At 34.2% G+C, this 15,008-nt stretch overlaps 1 protein-coding gene across 1 annotated transcript in view; it reads left to right on the forward strand.

Moving 5' to 3' along the window:
• CFAP54 (cilia and flagella associated protein 54) overlaps positions 1-15,008 on the forward strand; it is a 116,332-nt gene that overhangs the window by 19,994 nt on the left and 81,330 nt on the right. The window contains exons 9-20 of the mRNA XM_068938295.1: positions 2,357-2,555; positions 3,910-4,002; positions 5,078-5,190; positions 5,306-5,474; positions 5,772-5,857; positions 6,507-6,641; positions 6,999-7,149; positions 8,881-8,939; positions 9,948-10,076; positions 10,747-10,894; positions 11,713-11,790; positions 11,879-12,000. Of these exons, the coding sequence (XP_068794396.1) occupies positions 2,357-2,555; positions 3,910-4,002; positions 5,078-5,190; positions 5,306-5,474; positions 5,772-5,857; positions 6,507-6,641; positions 6,999-7,149; positions 8,881-8,939; positions 9,948-10,076; positions 10,747-10,894; positions 11,713-11,790; positions 11,879-12,000 (1,482 nt within the window). The remainder of the gene's footprint in view (positions 1-2,356; positions 2,556-3,909; positions 4,003-5,077; positions 5,191-5,305; positions 5,475-5,771; positions 5,858-6,506; positions 6,642-6,998; positions 7,150-8,880; positions 8,940-9,947; positions 10,077-10,746; positions 10,895-11,712; positions 11,791-11,878; positions 12,001-15,008) is intronic.

Genomic DNA, 15,008 nt, shown 5'->3' on the forward strand with positions numbered 1-15,008 from the left:
CACATTGAGATTATGATTTGAATCTGAGTTAATATTAAACTGCTGGGTGGACAGCACAATCATTTAAATCCAAACTGCACTTGAAATTTCCCACTATCCAAGACACAACCCAAACCTCAATATGTTCATGTGTGGTTTACACATGTAAAGGCTATTGGTCAGCTTTCTCAAGGTCATCTGGTTCTGGAAGACTTCTGTTTAAATGATGATCATCTAAAAGTCTTGATAAACAGCTGGGATGTTAGGAATTTAGCATGCTTTCAAACAGGTGTTGGCTCATCATGCATCTGTCAGGTTACTAGACACCTATGTATATCATGTAGCAGATAAAATCCAGAAGCTTGAAAAATCTTCAGTAATTGGTTCTGTTCTGCAGTGCCTATATGACTTTTATCAGTTTCTGACTAAACTGAATGCCTGAAGTTAACAACGAATTGTTAGAATTTACACTGTTCGTAACTCCCCCACCGGGTCTTTTGCTTCTAAAATGTACTATGAAAATTTTCATGACTTTATTTAAGAAGGAATAGTATTGAATATTCATATTAATTATTTCTGCATGCCTTCTATAGTTTTACAGCATTTATTGAATGTTGTGAAATCTGAAATCATTAACTATTTTATAATTATTTCAGAATATTTTGTAGATTTGTTAAGTGTCAAGCAAATGGGAGAATACAGGACATTTATTTTTGCTTTCACAAATTTCTTTCAAAACTATTTCTATTACTTTCTTATCATAGAATGTGTGCCATATAGTAAATCTGATGGGATAGTTATATCCAGCCCATTACAGAGAACATTATGCCTGGATATTATATTATTACTAACATTATGGCAAGGAATTAAAGCTCTTCCTTCTCTTCTGATATGTGTCCAGCAGAATTTGCTTTTGCACTTAAAAGAGCATGAAAAATGGAAACAGGCTAGTCAAATCTGCTTAGTTTAAATTTGCTTTCAGTTTGACATTCTTTATACCAATGCATGTTTACACTGTAAACATGACAAGACAATGAATACATAAAAATATTAGTAGTAATACATTAAGTTCCTGTTCCACGTTGCATTTAAATAAAAGCTGCAGTTTGTGCTTAGCCTGTGCTGGAATGTGTGTGATGTGGCGTTGCTTTCTGCTTGCATAGATCTGATTCTTATGTTGGTGCATAAAACAAATCCACAGTGTGGGGAAGAAAATATATTGAATGTAATAACAAGATATATTAAAATAGTTCTGTAGAGCTTGCTTTTGAAATTTTTAGTCTGAGAACATTATTATGAGGATTTATTAAAAAAAGAACAGTTGAAAGTTTGGTTTGGCGTTATTTTGGTAGGAGAATGTGTATATCCAATATTAATCATATTTCATTTACTTTACTCACAACGAGAATTCTTTCTGTGGAAAAGATAAATAGGTATAGTACTACTGAGGCTCAATGATTATATAAGTTAGCTGAAAACAAAAACAACCTGTCAGCTGTAACACTCTAAATGCTATCAGATATTGAATGAATCGATCTTTTTTTGATCGTATCTGAGCTTGTCTTTAAATATTTATTTTGGAACCTAAAATAAAGGATGTAGAGCCAACAAAGTGAGAAGGAAATTCCCACATTTTTATCTGGTTAATTGTGCCTAGAAACCTTTCTAAAGGGAAAGTGCCAAATAAATAGAGCTGAAATGTTAGTGAAATGGAGTCTGAGTAACATTTTCAGTACTGGGTCTCCTATTTACTTTATGTCTGGTGATGATTTGCTTAGGGAAAGAATAATCGTGCAAACAGAACATTGAAATAAATTAAAAAAAAATTCTTACATAGATCTCTGATTTCCTAGCTTTCAGGAGCGTAAATAGATTTTGTGTGTGTTCTGTCTTGTAATTTACATTATGCTGTTATAAAACATGCATGCAGGTCAGTAAAGCTAATGGACTTTTGTTTGCACTGTTTGTACTGCTGAGCATCTTTATCTTCTCTGATTTTCTGCAAAGTGTGTAGAACTTAGCTCCTAACGCTCACGTTTGTATCATTATAAGGAGGTGGGAGTGGCTTTATACTACATGGCCTTGATACTTTTCCCACTCATAATCTCTATTGTACTGTTTTCTAAGTAAAATACCATGCAGCAGCGTGTATAGTTGCTATGAAATTATGGCACTTCTTAAGTACTGCATCCACTTAGCATGAGGCTTTGTTTTGCCTTTGAGGCATGAAATTCATAACAGCAGTATATTTTACAGTGTATTAGTTTATTTTAAATGCGTACTTGCTTTCTGAAGGAGAACTATTTGGAAAGAAAACTTGCTTTATTGTAAATGAGTTCAGATATTATGAGATTTACATTACTGTTTTCTTACTTAGTTGCCATGGCCTCGCACTGCTACTGAACGGCTGCTGACCGAAATGTTTGATGGTACTGCAGCTCAGTTCCTTGCCATCCTGGAAGCCCTGTCTGATAGTGGCAGACATGTGTTACGCCCTGCCCCACCTGTGCCTGATGAAATTGAAATTCGTGATGTGGTTTCAGAGCTTTTTTCTGCCGGCATGGAAATCCTTTCAGGTAACAGCATAAAATAATCCAAAAAAGTGTTAATGAGGAGCCCAGACCTCCATTTTACTAGTATCTAAAAAAGAAAGAACTTACCTGAAGGCATATATTTCATTTGTAACAATAGCATTAGTAACAGGCAATAATTTTCTTTTTTTGTCTTCACAAAAGGAAGATAAAAATCTGGGCAAAATTCTGTTTTGTCTTATGTCAATAAAGATTTATAGTATTTTCTGCCTAGATCTTTTCTGTCTAGCCTGACATGAAAAGTGTCTCCGTGATGGCTAAATGTAAGAGCTCTTGGATATGTGCTTAGCCATATTTCAGTCACAGTGGTAGAGTGGATATAAAGATGGGCCATGTTCATTCTTTCCTGCCTTTGGGTTCAAAGGCATATGCAAATCTACGAATGATGACGCAGAATTGCTCACTCTAGCATATATCCCTAGAATATATCAAATTAGTAACCAAATGTTTCAGGATCTTTGGGGGAAAGGTTCTGTGGCATAGCTTGTATGTTTATCTTATGTCTTTGGCTATCTAGAGGCCATTTGTTTACTTTCCTGTTTTTGCAACTTCAACTGCAAAAATATAAAAAAGTGTATAAAAATCTCTTACAAACACAGGAGGAACAATCTGTTCTCTGTTTGCACTTTGGACAGAACAAAAAGTAAAGGGCTCTAATTGTAAGAAAGGTTAAAGTTAAAGCTTAGGAAAAATTCCAAATGATAAGGATAGAGATGCACTGGAATGGATTACTGGAATGTGTTACAAGGTCTCCATCACTGGAGATATTTATAAAAACAGGATATAAAAGCAGGTGTTGGGAATGATATATGAACACTCACCTGTTCACTGGGACCAGACAGGCAGACAGACTTGGGTTTCTTAAATTATGATCCATGGGGGTCTCCAAGACATCAGAGGTAGTCTGAGAAAGTGTTGGAAATTAAAAAAAAAAAAAATGCACACAGTCCTGTGCTGCAAGCAAAGTGGAGAAAAAAAGAAATAATAAGCATTTAAAGTTTAGATTAATTTTTGTTTGGTTGTGAATGAGAACTGTGACAACATTGTGCAAACTGAGCAACACGGAAGAAATGTGTTTCATGGATTTTTTTTTCAAAAAGTTAACTCAAAGTTAGATTTAAAAGCTTGAAAAAAACACTGTACTGGATGATTCCTTCCAACACTTTGTTGCTAGCTGTGGACAGAATATAGCCATAGATGCAAAGATACATTATTAATAAAATAATCTATGGAAACTAAATACACTTTAGAATGATATTTTCTTGATGTGATTTCTGGCTAATTAAAACAACAAGTCAAATAGAATATAAAATGATCCAACAAATTGTCTATATTAAAGGTGGGGTGAACAGTGCTGGTACTCAAGGAAGACATTGCACTGATCATTTTGGTATAAGTGCATCATCAACCCTTCTGCAGTTGATATTAACAGGTAAACTAGCTTTGAGTTTTCACTGAGTTGTGCAAATGCTTGGTGAGCCAAATGCATTTTTGTGTGAATAGCAGTCCTATGCATAAAGGGACTGCAAAATGCTGTCCTCTTTGAGTAATGTATTTATGAATGTATATAATGCTAAGACATTCAGAAAGAATTATGTATAGATTTCATTAGGATTTACCTACCACTATGTTATTAAAATAGCATGTAGGAATATGCAGATGTTGTAATAATCACATGCTGCTCAGCAGAGTTGTACATCCAGATATGTTAATATCCCTAATAATCATTTAAAGGCCAAGTTCTGGTACTGGTGTCCTAGTATGTGCTTAAGGAAGAGAAGTGGCTGTAGCAACAAAAGGATTGCTGTAAGCTTGTTCAGGGCCTTGGACCAATTCTTGGGCTGCTTCAGAAGATAACAGCTGTCTATCACTAAGTTAATGTCTTTAACATCTTTCAGCCAAATGGCCCTGTGCCCAGGTGATACGACAATGACAGCGGTATATTCTTAGGTCTGTGGAGCGCTGCTGAGTATCATAGCTAAGACACTTGCTTAGAGTTCCAAGGGTCAGAAAATCGCTTTTCTGCCCTACTCTAGTTTGGATAAACTTGCAGAGTGAGAAAATAGGCTCCCTGTGTGTACACACACATTTTCAGATATAATAATGAGAAATGCTCGCCCATCTTGCAATAAATTACTCATATGTAATGAAGGAGAAGGGGACATTGTGAGGGGGATACCCACATTTAAGCTGTTTCTGCAGCAGGTAGAAATAGGGCCTTTATATCCTCAACACAGGTACATTAATATCAACAGTACTGCAGCATTTTTGAAATGTAATGGGACATTGCAAATGCATCATAAAAGTTATATACAAATATATACATTACAGCAATATGATAAAGCCCTTATATCTTGTTGAATTATTAAGAAATCCTTCAAGACTATCCTCACTGTGCAAAAAAGTGTGAAAATTTGTATTTTTAAATGTGCAGATTATTATTTAAATTAAACTTTAAATTAAACTTCTGAATATATATATATTTAATATTTTTATCATTATTGCAGGAGAAAATGCAGTGTCTGGAGATGCTGCTGTGAAATTTGTAAAATTAGCTTTCAGCTATGAAGAGTGGGATGTGTTTGATTCTACTGTTGGATTAGTTATTAATTTTCTTCAGGTAATCCTGATGCTATTTACACATTCTTTATGTAGTCTTTCCCTATGAGGATAAGAAAGAGTATTCAATTTACAGAGTTTTAAGACAAACTCTATTAGTTGTTTCTGCCAATTAGGTTCAAGATGACCCAAGATGGAAGAAGGCAGAAATGGAACTCAAACTTCTTACAGTGATGCAACCTTTAATATTGCCAAGAAAATTTAAGCGTGGTTTTTCAGTTAATGAAAATAATATTAGAGAAGCTGGCATGCCTTACAGTTCTGGAAAGAGACAAACATTAAAAAGTGAGCTCTATTTGCATTTCAAATATTGTTGCAGTAAGAAATTTTGTTTTTTATTTAGAAACTATGTAATATGGTGCATACAGTACTCTGTGACAAAAGCTAACAATTGAGAAATTGTAACCTACTGAATGTTGTCAAATTTTCCTTCATTTGCCAAAACTTGCCTTTAAACCAGAGCTGGCATAAATTGGTATGTCTCAGTTCACTCAGAATTTTTTCAAACATAGATTTGTAACTAAAAATAACATCCTGCCTTTCCTTTTCTCCTTTTTTTTTTGTAATAAACATTGATTGTAGAGGGATCTCTAAAGCACGGAGAGCCATCTGATGATCTTATCGTTTTGGCAACAACAGTGTTTTCCTGTGTCTGTACATCTAAGCAGGTATAACAGAATTAGAGATCTTTCTTCTGAATGAATCACTTAGTCCGTAATGAATATAAATAATTTAAGACCAAAGGAGTCAGGTGCAGAGTTAACAAACTACAAAATAAAATAGCAAAAATGGAAAAATATGTCCATAAATAATGGATACATCTATAAAATGTATCTTTGTCAATGCAAAGTAAAACCTACTAATTCAGATCTCGTTCTACAAATATTTACATATGGTAATTAAAAAATTCCCAAGGTTAATGTAACTGTTAAGTAGCATATAGTTTCCACAGAGTGTATTGACTATTATAACATTTCCCAGGTAGTTAATTTCCTTGTCTCTCCCATGTCATTTTAATCTCACTGCTTTCTCCATTTCTATGACTGTTAACAACTCAACAATAAACAAGGAAATATTTTTAAAAATGATTCCAGAACCTCTCATATTGTTGGGAGAAGACAGGCTTGGGTGCTGTACCAGGAATTGCTTTTAAAAAAGATATATTTTTTTAAGCTTTCGAAATGTTGCCATCCCTTATGAGGAAGTTAAAGATAATTATTTACTTACTGTGAAAATTTTTCGGCGTTTTTATATTCTGCATATACATACTTGTTTCTACAATTGTGGTAATTTATGGTAATTTATTTTTCTTTCCAGAATCTCCAACCTGATAAAGAAATACTTCTTGATGTAATAATGTTTTTGTGGCAGAAGTGTAAAGCAGGACTTCAGCGAATCCAAATGAGTGGAAGTGACTATTTAAAATATATCCACAAATACAGAGCTTACAAAGTAATCCTTTATTATAGTATATTTCTCTTAGTATGAGTGTAGTCTCTAATAGTAAAACTAAGATAAAGGTCTCCAGTCTTAGTACATTTTCTTAGGTAAAATGCAAACTCATTCACTGAAAATGCGAATTGTAATGCATATCTTATACCACTTAAATCCCCCTCTAGTGAATAAATATCAAAATACTTCTTAGCCTTTTCCCAGTAACGTAACCCATTGTGGGTTCAACCCAGTGAGCCATGATAAAAAGAGTCTAAGTTAAAGAAAGCATTTAGGCTTGATGTAAGAAGAAATATTTGGTGATAGAAATCTTCTATCTTCGCTCTTGTTTCTTTCTTTTTTTTTTTTCTTTTTCAGTGGGTTCATGTACTTTGGATAATAAATGAAGTAATTCACGAGAGTAGCATAGCAGACACTAATGTTGTGATGCTAGCAGAGATAACCTTGCGTCTAACTGCAATATTGGAAAACATAGCGGATTGTGCAAATAAATCTGGGAAAAAAGCAGGTAAAGCTTTCAACAGAAATTTAGGCTAATGGAAGTAATTTTCTTTCATGAATTGGGAGTTTTCTGAGTTGAAAACTTTGACAAATATGCATATTAAAGAATTGTTGTAAATAGATTGTTGCCAGTGGAATGATAAATTTTTGTGAATACAGTTTCATCCTTAATCAGAACTAATGAAGCCTACTTTTCGAAGGATTTATGTCTTATTTCTTACCATTTACAGTTCTACTGAAATAACCCCGTTTTGAGTCACATCTCCTATGAATCACCCTCCCCACAATATTTTTCCATGTCTCTTAGCCCCTCTGCAGTATCCTCGGGTCACTCATATGCTCTCTGAATACTGGCCAGGCATTTGCTGTGGTCAAACAGAGGAGGGAAATATTGAGGTCATACCAAAGCTTTTGCGTTTATAGGGTCATTAATATGGGTTTCTTCTTTATACAAGTACGGATTTTTGTGTAGGAGTTTAATTGTCTTTGAGACTGAATTTATCTGAACTTGGCTGGCAGGTTATTGAGATATAATGCAGTCACATGAACCAGATTTCCTTACAAAACCTGAATAAAACTAAAATATGACTGTTTGGACATACTTTTAAAAGTTCTCTGTTATTGCTATTGATATATGAATCATATTTCTCATGATTTACAGTGACTAGAGAGTAGATTTTAAGGAGACTTTTAAAGCATGTATAGGAATAGAAGGGAACAACAATATCTGTTGCTTTTTTTGAAAATAAGAGAATCTTGGAACAGTAATGTTCCATTTTAAGGTAGAGTAGGAATTGTTTGCTGTTAATGTTATGAAAATCAGACCATTCTGATGGAGATTGGATGAAACCTCCTTGCAGCATGACTGTTCTTCTTCATTAGTTTTAACATTTCCTTTTTGGAAGAAAAAAGCAGTAGTTAGGAGTCACTGCTCAAAAGAGGCTGATGAAAAGCCAGTCAAGCACATGTTTATGCTGCGAGGAAGAGTCTTTTCATTGAATGAATGCTGAATGAATATAAGTTTGACTATTCATGAGAAAGAGCCAGTGAACAAGTGGAAGTAAGTGGACAAAACTGGTACAAAGAGCACAAGAGGGACTGGAAGGTTATCCCTGTGAGAGGGCAAAAAGTGAATTTCTTTCAGTGAAGAGCTGACAGGAAAGAGGATTGTTACTAAGAGCAAAGTCATTGCCTCCTGTTGTCTGGAAGGGAAAACAGAGTTCTAGGTACATTCTTTGTAAAAAAAATGAGTTAATCAGTCCATGTAACTGTTAAAAGGGGGATAATACCCTTTCAAGGAATATTAAATGGAACTATATATCATAAAAAAGTAGTCCTATAAATTAAATTAGCATTAAAAACATTTACGATTTAGGTAAAAATAGATTTAAATTAGTTAAAATGAAAAACAGATATGGCCACTACAACTACGTAAGGAACTAAGAGATGGGTCCAAGTTTCATTGGCTTCGATCTAATATTACTGTGAAGTATAGTGCACATTTTCAAATACTACATTACTGGATAATCATGTACTAAATTAGCAGAATTGTACATATGTAGCTATCATGTTTAAATCCTGATAAGTTATTCAACAAACACTGTAATTATCTCTCATAGTCAAGTACTGAATAACTGAATTATTGCCAGAGTCTTCAGTTAGTAGTAGAGCTAATAAATGGTAATAAATTATCTGAGTATAGTTCATTTTCATTTCTTGAATTTTTTCCTATAAAAAGAAGAACGAAGTGCCTCTCTCTCGCAAGATGAAACCCGTGACATTCCTGAAATACTAGTGGTAATATCTAACTCATTTTTGTTAATATAACATTTTGAATAACACAAGAGCATTTATTTCCATTAGAAGTTTATTTCATAGAATTTTATATTAAATTTTATAAAGTTGAATGTTTATGATGTTTTGTATAATCATATGAGTGCAGAGAAAAAAACAAAGATAGTTTTTCAAATCAAATAATTTCGGAGAAGCTTTGTATAATCTATTATAGCCATCTGTGATATGGAAGGAATTTTATTTGAAATTTTTTTTACGGCATGTTCATGTTGCTTTCCATGGTGTGCTCTTTTTTATGCTGTGTTATGCCAATGTATAGTACCATCTTTAAATAATTTAATAACACATTTTATAACATTACGGAAACTATGCTTTAGGGAAATATTTTGGGTTGAGCTTTTGTTTTATTTTGTAAGGGTGATGTGAAATAGATAGAACATCTGAGAGTCCTTGCTTTGTTCAGTGCTCAGAACTTTACAGGGGTATCCAGTCAAATAGTTCAAATTACTTACTAAAAAAGCATGAGAAAAAAAGGCATGCATTAGTCTGAGGCTTCAGAAATTTTCTCAGTAGTATGTCTTACACACATGGAAAAGCTTTAATTCAGTAATAATCTACTTGAAGATGCTGGTTTCTGAAACCTCAGTGTTTTCTTAATAGCTTCTAAAAACTGCCTATGAAAAATACTATATTTTTAAACTTAATTCTCTGAGTTCAGTTGCACTCTGCTATAAACTTAACTCATTGAGTCAGTGAATTTTTTTTGAAAGCTTAAGAAAAATCATTCCTAAATTGATTAAAAATGACTTGAAATTCAAAACATCAATTAATATGCTGTTGCATATGCTAATGCATATGAAAACATGGGGAAAAGCCCCTGTCTAAGGACTATTTGAAAGAGTTTTAACTGCAACAGTTAATAATAATAGTATTTTTACTTTTGTTAGTCCATATTATAGCTGTTACTGTTATCTAATGCAGTGTATTCATTTCTGTTTGTTTTCATTTCAGAAAAGCCCTGCAGAACAATTACAAGTTGCTTATGAAAGTCTTGAAAAAGCGATTAATGGAATGAACACATGTCGCTTAATGACCCTTCTGCCAGATGGAAAATCAATATTTGACAACTGCTGTACAAAGGTAGAGTCCACAAGAAGCTGCATTGCAACAAAATTTATAAATAATATATTGGACGTTGATGACAGAAAACTTGTATTTCCTTCATGGGTAGAAATCTTGGCATTATCAAATCTCGTCTTTCTGACCCACGTAAGAAGAGGATAGAAAAAAATAGCATTTTCTCATTCAATAATGAACTATAAACTCTTTTAGGTTTTCTTTGTCATTTTATTTTGGAAGTAATTGTAATTTATATCTTTATCCTAGATTGTATAACAGAAATCCTTTTCATATTTATTGCTTCCAACTGTTTATTATTAAAATTACTTTTGGCTGTTGGAGGGAGTCCATATTTTCTAAACAATGTTATTCAATACCAACATGATCATCATGATCTTTGATTTGTGGATTGCTGCACACAATAAACCAACATTTTCAACATTTCAGTATTTATTATTAATGTTTTTTCCTGTTGATCCTCAGTTTTTGTCTAGTTTTCTCTGTCCGTTATCCATGCTGTTCTGTCTAGTCATTCTCCTTCATTTATGCTTAACTGAATGACTGCATTCAACACAATTATGACAATTTTTGGAATGTTTCTCTGTTTACTGTAGTAATATGTCAATCTCAAATGTAATGAACTATTTGATATACACCTGTGTTTGCTTAGTTATTGCTTTCCATTTATTAGGTGAACCTAGATGGCCACAATTTGAGTTCTTCTTTAAGATGGGATAATGATAAGCCAGGAACAGGTAATGGTTTTGTAATAGATTTACACTTGGAGCTTATTCAGGCCCAGCATCGAGTAGCTGTGAAACTTCTTAAACTGACACAAGGTAGGTTTCAGTAAAGCTAAATAATCTTCATAGATTAGAATCCTCTTGATTAGAGGATTGACTTGATTGGAGTCCTCTGTTAGTATATTTTGTAGTGCTAAGATATAAAGGAGTATCTGCTTTCTGAAGTCTAGCCAATGTAGGGCAATTTGTATGCCATGTACAGTCAGAAGTTGCAGGTTTTAGATTTACCATACAATGCTAGTCTGTAATCTGTACTCAATCCGTGAGAGTTAAACTTTGCTAACAGCTACTGGATTTGATTCCAAGACAGTTTATTTTGGTATTTCAGTTGTGATATAGACTGCTGTAGTGTCAATAAGAGAGAATCGGAAGATGCTCTGTTTTTTCCTGTAATGCTAATTTTCTCTCTACAGAATGAGACTTGGATATTTTATTTGTTGCTCTTTGTAATCTCCATTTCTATTCCTGTGAAGTTCTCCGTGTCACTTCCAAGTCACCAGATGTCCTACTCCTCCGTACTGCTGCTGAATGCCTCCTGAAAAGATTATATTTGGTTTCTTGTTCCTGTTTTTCTTTTTAAAAAAAAGGCTAGTATTAGCTTAACGCCTCAGAGTTCCCCCATTGATCAAACAAGATCCCTCTTTTGCTGTGATGTTAGCATTCCTACTAAAGATGGTCGAATATGATTGTGGAATTCTTTTACTGGTGTGATCACTCTAAGAAATTCTGTTGAATCAAACAAAAGAGCAAGAGATGGAGCAGAGCTTTAATACAGAACTGCATATTAACCCCTCACTGTAATTTTTAAAATAGCACTGTTAGAATGAGTAACTCAAGATTTCCTTCCCACATAGGTGTTCAAAATGATGACAGAAATCTGAAATCTAGCAAATCCCATGGGAAGAATATAAAAGATTTTCCTTATTTAACAGGTAATACATATTAGTTAAGAATTTAGAAGTATAATAATACATCATTGTTACTGTTTTATAAATATGTCTTCAAATATCTTTTTTACAGAGGCAGTTATAATGAAAAAAATAAAAAAGAATAAGTTATCCAGAGCAATCTTTTTGATGCAAAAGGCTTCACAGATGTTCCCTAAAGAGTTAACCACCTCTTCTCAACGGCATCTACTTGAGGTAATAAAAAAAACCCTCCTTACGGCAGAAATTCCTTATCTTTATCACAGTTTTTCATGTTCTGTATAATTAAGAATTGGATTACTCCTTGCAAAAAGAAAAAAATGGAAGGAAGTTGAGGGACGTTGAGTTAACTGTTCTTAACTTCTGTTGCCAAACTTTCTCTGAAAAGTTTTGTTATGAAAGAACAAAGGAACTTAAAGCAAGGATAGAGAATATCCCCAAATTTTGTACATATGTGCAGACTGCAGGAAACCCGAAAGAGACAATTTTTTTTTTCTATACCTAATTGCCCAGACTTGCAGATGTGGACATATGCTGTGCAGATTGTCATACAGATTTCCTTCTTCCCATTGCAACTTTTTACATCGTTCTGCTTCCAAAGTCTGTAAGTTGTCTTAGATTACTTTGGCTGGTGATGGTGAGATGGCCTTTATTTTATTCTTATTAAATAAACAGCTTAGAAATCAAGAGATTTTGCAGTTTATTGAGATTTAAAATAGATTCTTCATGGACTCTTTCAAAGTCTTTGAATTCAGTGGGAGTCTTTCTATTTCCACCTTTGTACCAGCATATGTCCATTAAAATGGCCTCCTTTTCAGTAGAGCACAAAATTTGTTTATAGCCTGTACAAAAGATAATGAAATCTGAAATTCTCGCTATGTTATACGTGGAAAATATTTTAAATAAGAAGTTGCAAGGAAGTGTTGTTTTCTTTTAAGTGCTGAAAATTTGTAAGCATGATAAAGCACACATCCTTTATGTTAGAAGAATACAAAAACTATGTCAGTAAGACATACACTAAAAAACTCTTTCCCATATTCTTGTAAAATAGGTGGCATTTATGAATATTAGATGTTGTGATGTGGTCTTAAAGTTGTTCCAGTAGTCACCAATGAAGACGTATAATCAAGTACCAAGAACTATGCAGTTATCCCAGGCATTGGCTAAGGCCTTATACTGTCCTTCATTATATTTTTTTTTTGGTGCACATTTCAGGCGGAAAGAAGTAGGTAAAAGAATTATCATATATTTGCAGCCACTTGCCTGAAAATGTCAGAATTAACTTTGTTTGGACAACCTTAGTATGATCTTAGGTATCTGTACTATGAAGAAATTTAATTATGATCAATTAATTTTCCTCCTTGAGATGGACAGTGCTCACTTCGTGAACAGTAAATGCGTATTTTTTTCATGCTTATATGTAGTGGATTTTGCCTTTCTTACCATAAAACATCCAAGAGCTGCATATAGAATTGCTCACTTTTTATGGTCTTTTCTGAAGGACTCAGCACAACATTCTATCAATCTGTCTAGACTTCAAAACAAGGAAGTACTATTTTAGCATTTTATTGTTGGGGGAATGTACAAACAATCTTGTCTAATACAGTAATCCACTGGGCAGATGTGGAGCCTTCTGACTCATGTGTCCACTCAGCCAGGCTTAACTGTTTAAACTACTGCGTGCCCTTGATTTTGATTGATTTCTCTTGCGGTTGTTTTCGTTCTTCCTTCCTGCCCTATATATCCAATTGGAAAGTCAAGTCTTTATAGGGTTGGGTACACTGATGGTTCTTGTTGGCCAGCTAAAACTTAATTTATGTGATTAAGCTAATATCACAGGGAAAGTCTGTGGCAGAGGCAGGGATAAAATGCAGTTTGTCATAGTGACATTTGGCTTCCTCAACCATAAGATTATTCTTTCTCTTCTTGCAGCACTGCCACATTCATTATCTTCCAAGTTCTGCAAGTAATGAAGTATAGGTCATGCAGTACCAGTCTCAGTCACAACACTCTCCATCGCTGGAGCAATTCCATCCTTGCACTAATAAGAAATATGTTATAGAGGAAAAATGGGGCTGTGATTCTCTTAATTAAAAAATGTATCATAATACAGCTCTCTATAAAGGGGTATCATTTTAAGGAAGCAATGAAGTTCCTAATTACAGATGGCAGAAGCTGAAAGGTTGTGTGGAGGTATTCTTCCTTAAATATTTCCAACTAGGGTGGAGGCAGCCCTGATCTAAAGGAGGGAAGAGAGTGGGGTGAAGTGAGGGGCTATGCAAATACTTAGCTGTATGATGTGATTAAGGCTGTATTAAATCTTAGTTCCCTATTTCACTACAAATCTATGGCTAGTCTTCGCTGGTTTTTGAAGATGAGATACAGGGCTAAGTGAATCTTTGATCTGAACCAGTATGGCTGTTTTTTACAGTCTTATAAACGTATGTACGTTTTTTTCATGTTATTAATATTACTATAACGATGAGAATTGTCCATGTGAATGTTTGTGCCTCATTGTTATAGATTCTAAGTCCAGTATTCTCCAGCATTCATTTCTCCTATGGACTTAAACAGTCCTCGTGCTGAAAATCTCATTTCATTTGGGATGCAGCTTGGTATGAGGAAACAAAGGACTGATAAAGTGCAAGATTGTAGGACTCTCAATGTATAACAATAACTTGAGGTTTTCCTCTTCAGTATATTCCTCGGACTCACTTTAGCCTAAACCACTGGTCCGGAGACCAACTTCATGGAACTATAAAGTATCAAATAAAAACCCTAAGTGTAGGAATACTTTGCATCTCTCTTCTCCCAAAAGAATGCAATTCATCCAAAGCATCCTCAGTCTCTTCATCTCTGGGAGCTGGCCCTTTTGGCTTTGATTTGCACTGGAGAGCAGACACAATTAAAGAAATAAACATAAGTAAGTTCTTAATATGAAATGCCGAAGTTAGTTTCTCCTAACCTGATGATGCAAGCAAGGTGAAGAAATCTAACAATTATTTACCATTCAGTCCAGTTAGATCAAATTGTTTAGTGATCCCCAGCCAAATGGCCACATAATCACTTTGTGCAGGAGGCCCCTTTGTTTTGGGAAGAGACTAATATTAATGGAGGAGGCCGGCAGCTAAGAGTGTCAGTCAGCTCTCAGTTCTCATGGGTAACTAAGGAAAGTGGCATAGCCCTCCTTTTTCAGACCTGCATTCTTTTTCCTTTTCTTTATT

Source organism: Struthio camelus, chromosome 1, assembly GCF_040807025.1.
Source record: "Struthio camelus isolate bStrCam1 chromosome 1, bStrCam1.hap1, whole genome shotgun sequence".
Lineage (NCBI taxonomy): Eukaryota > Metazoa > Chordata > Aves > Struthioniformes > Struthionidae > Struthio > Struthio camelus.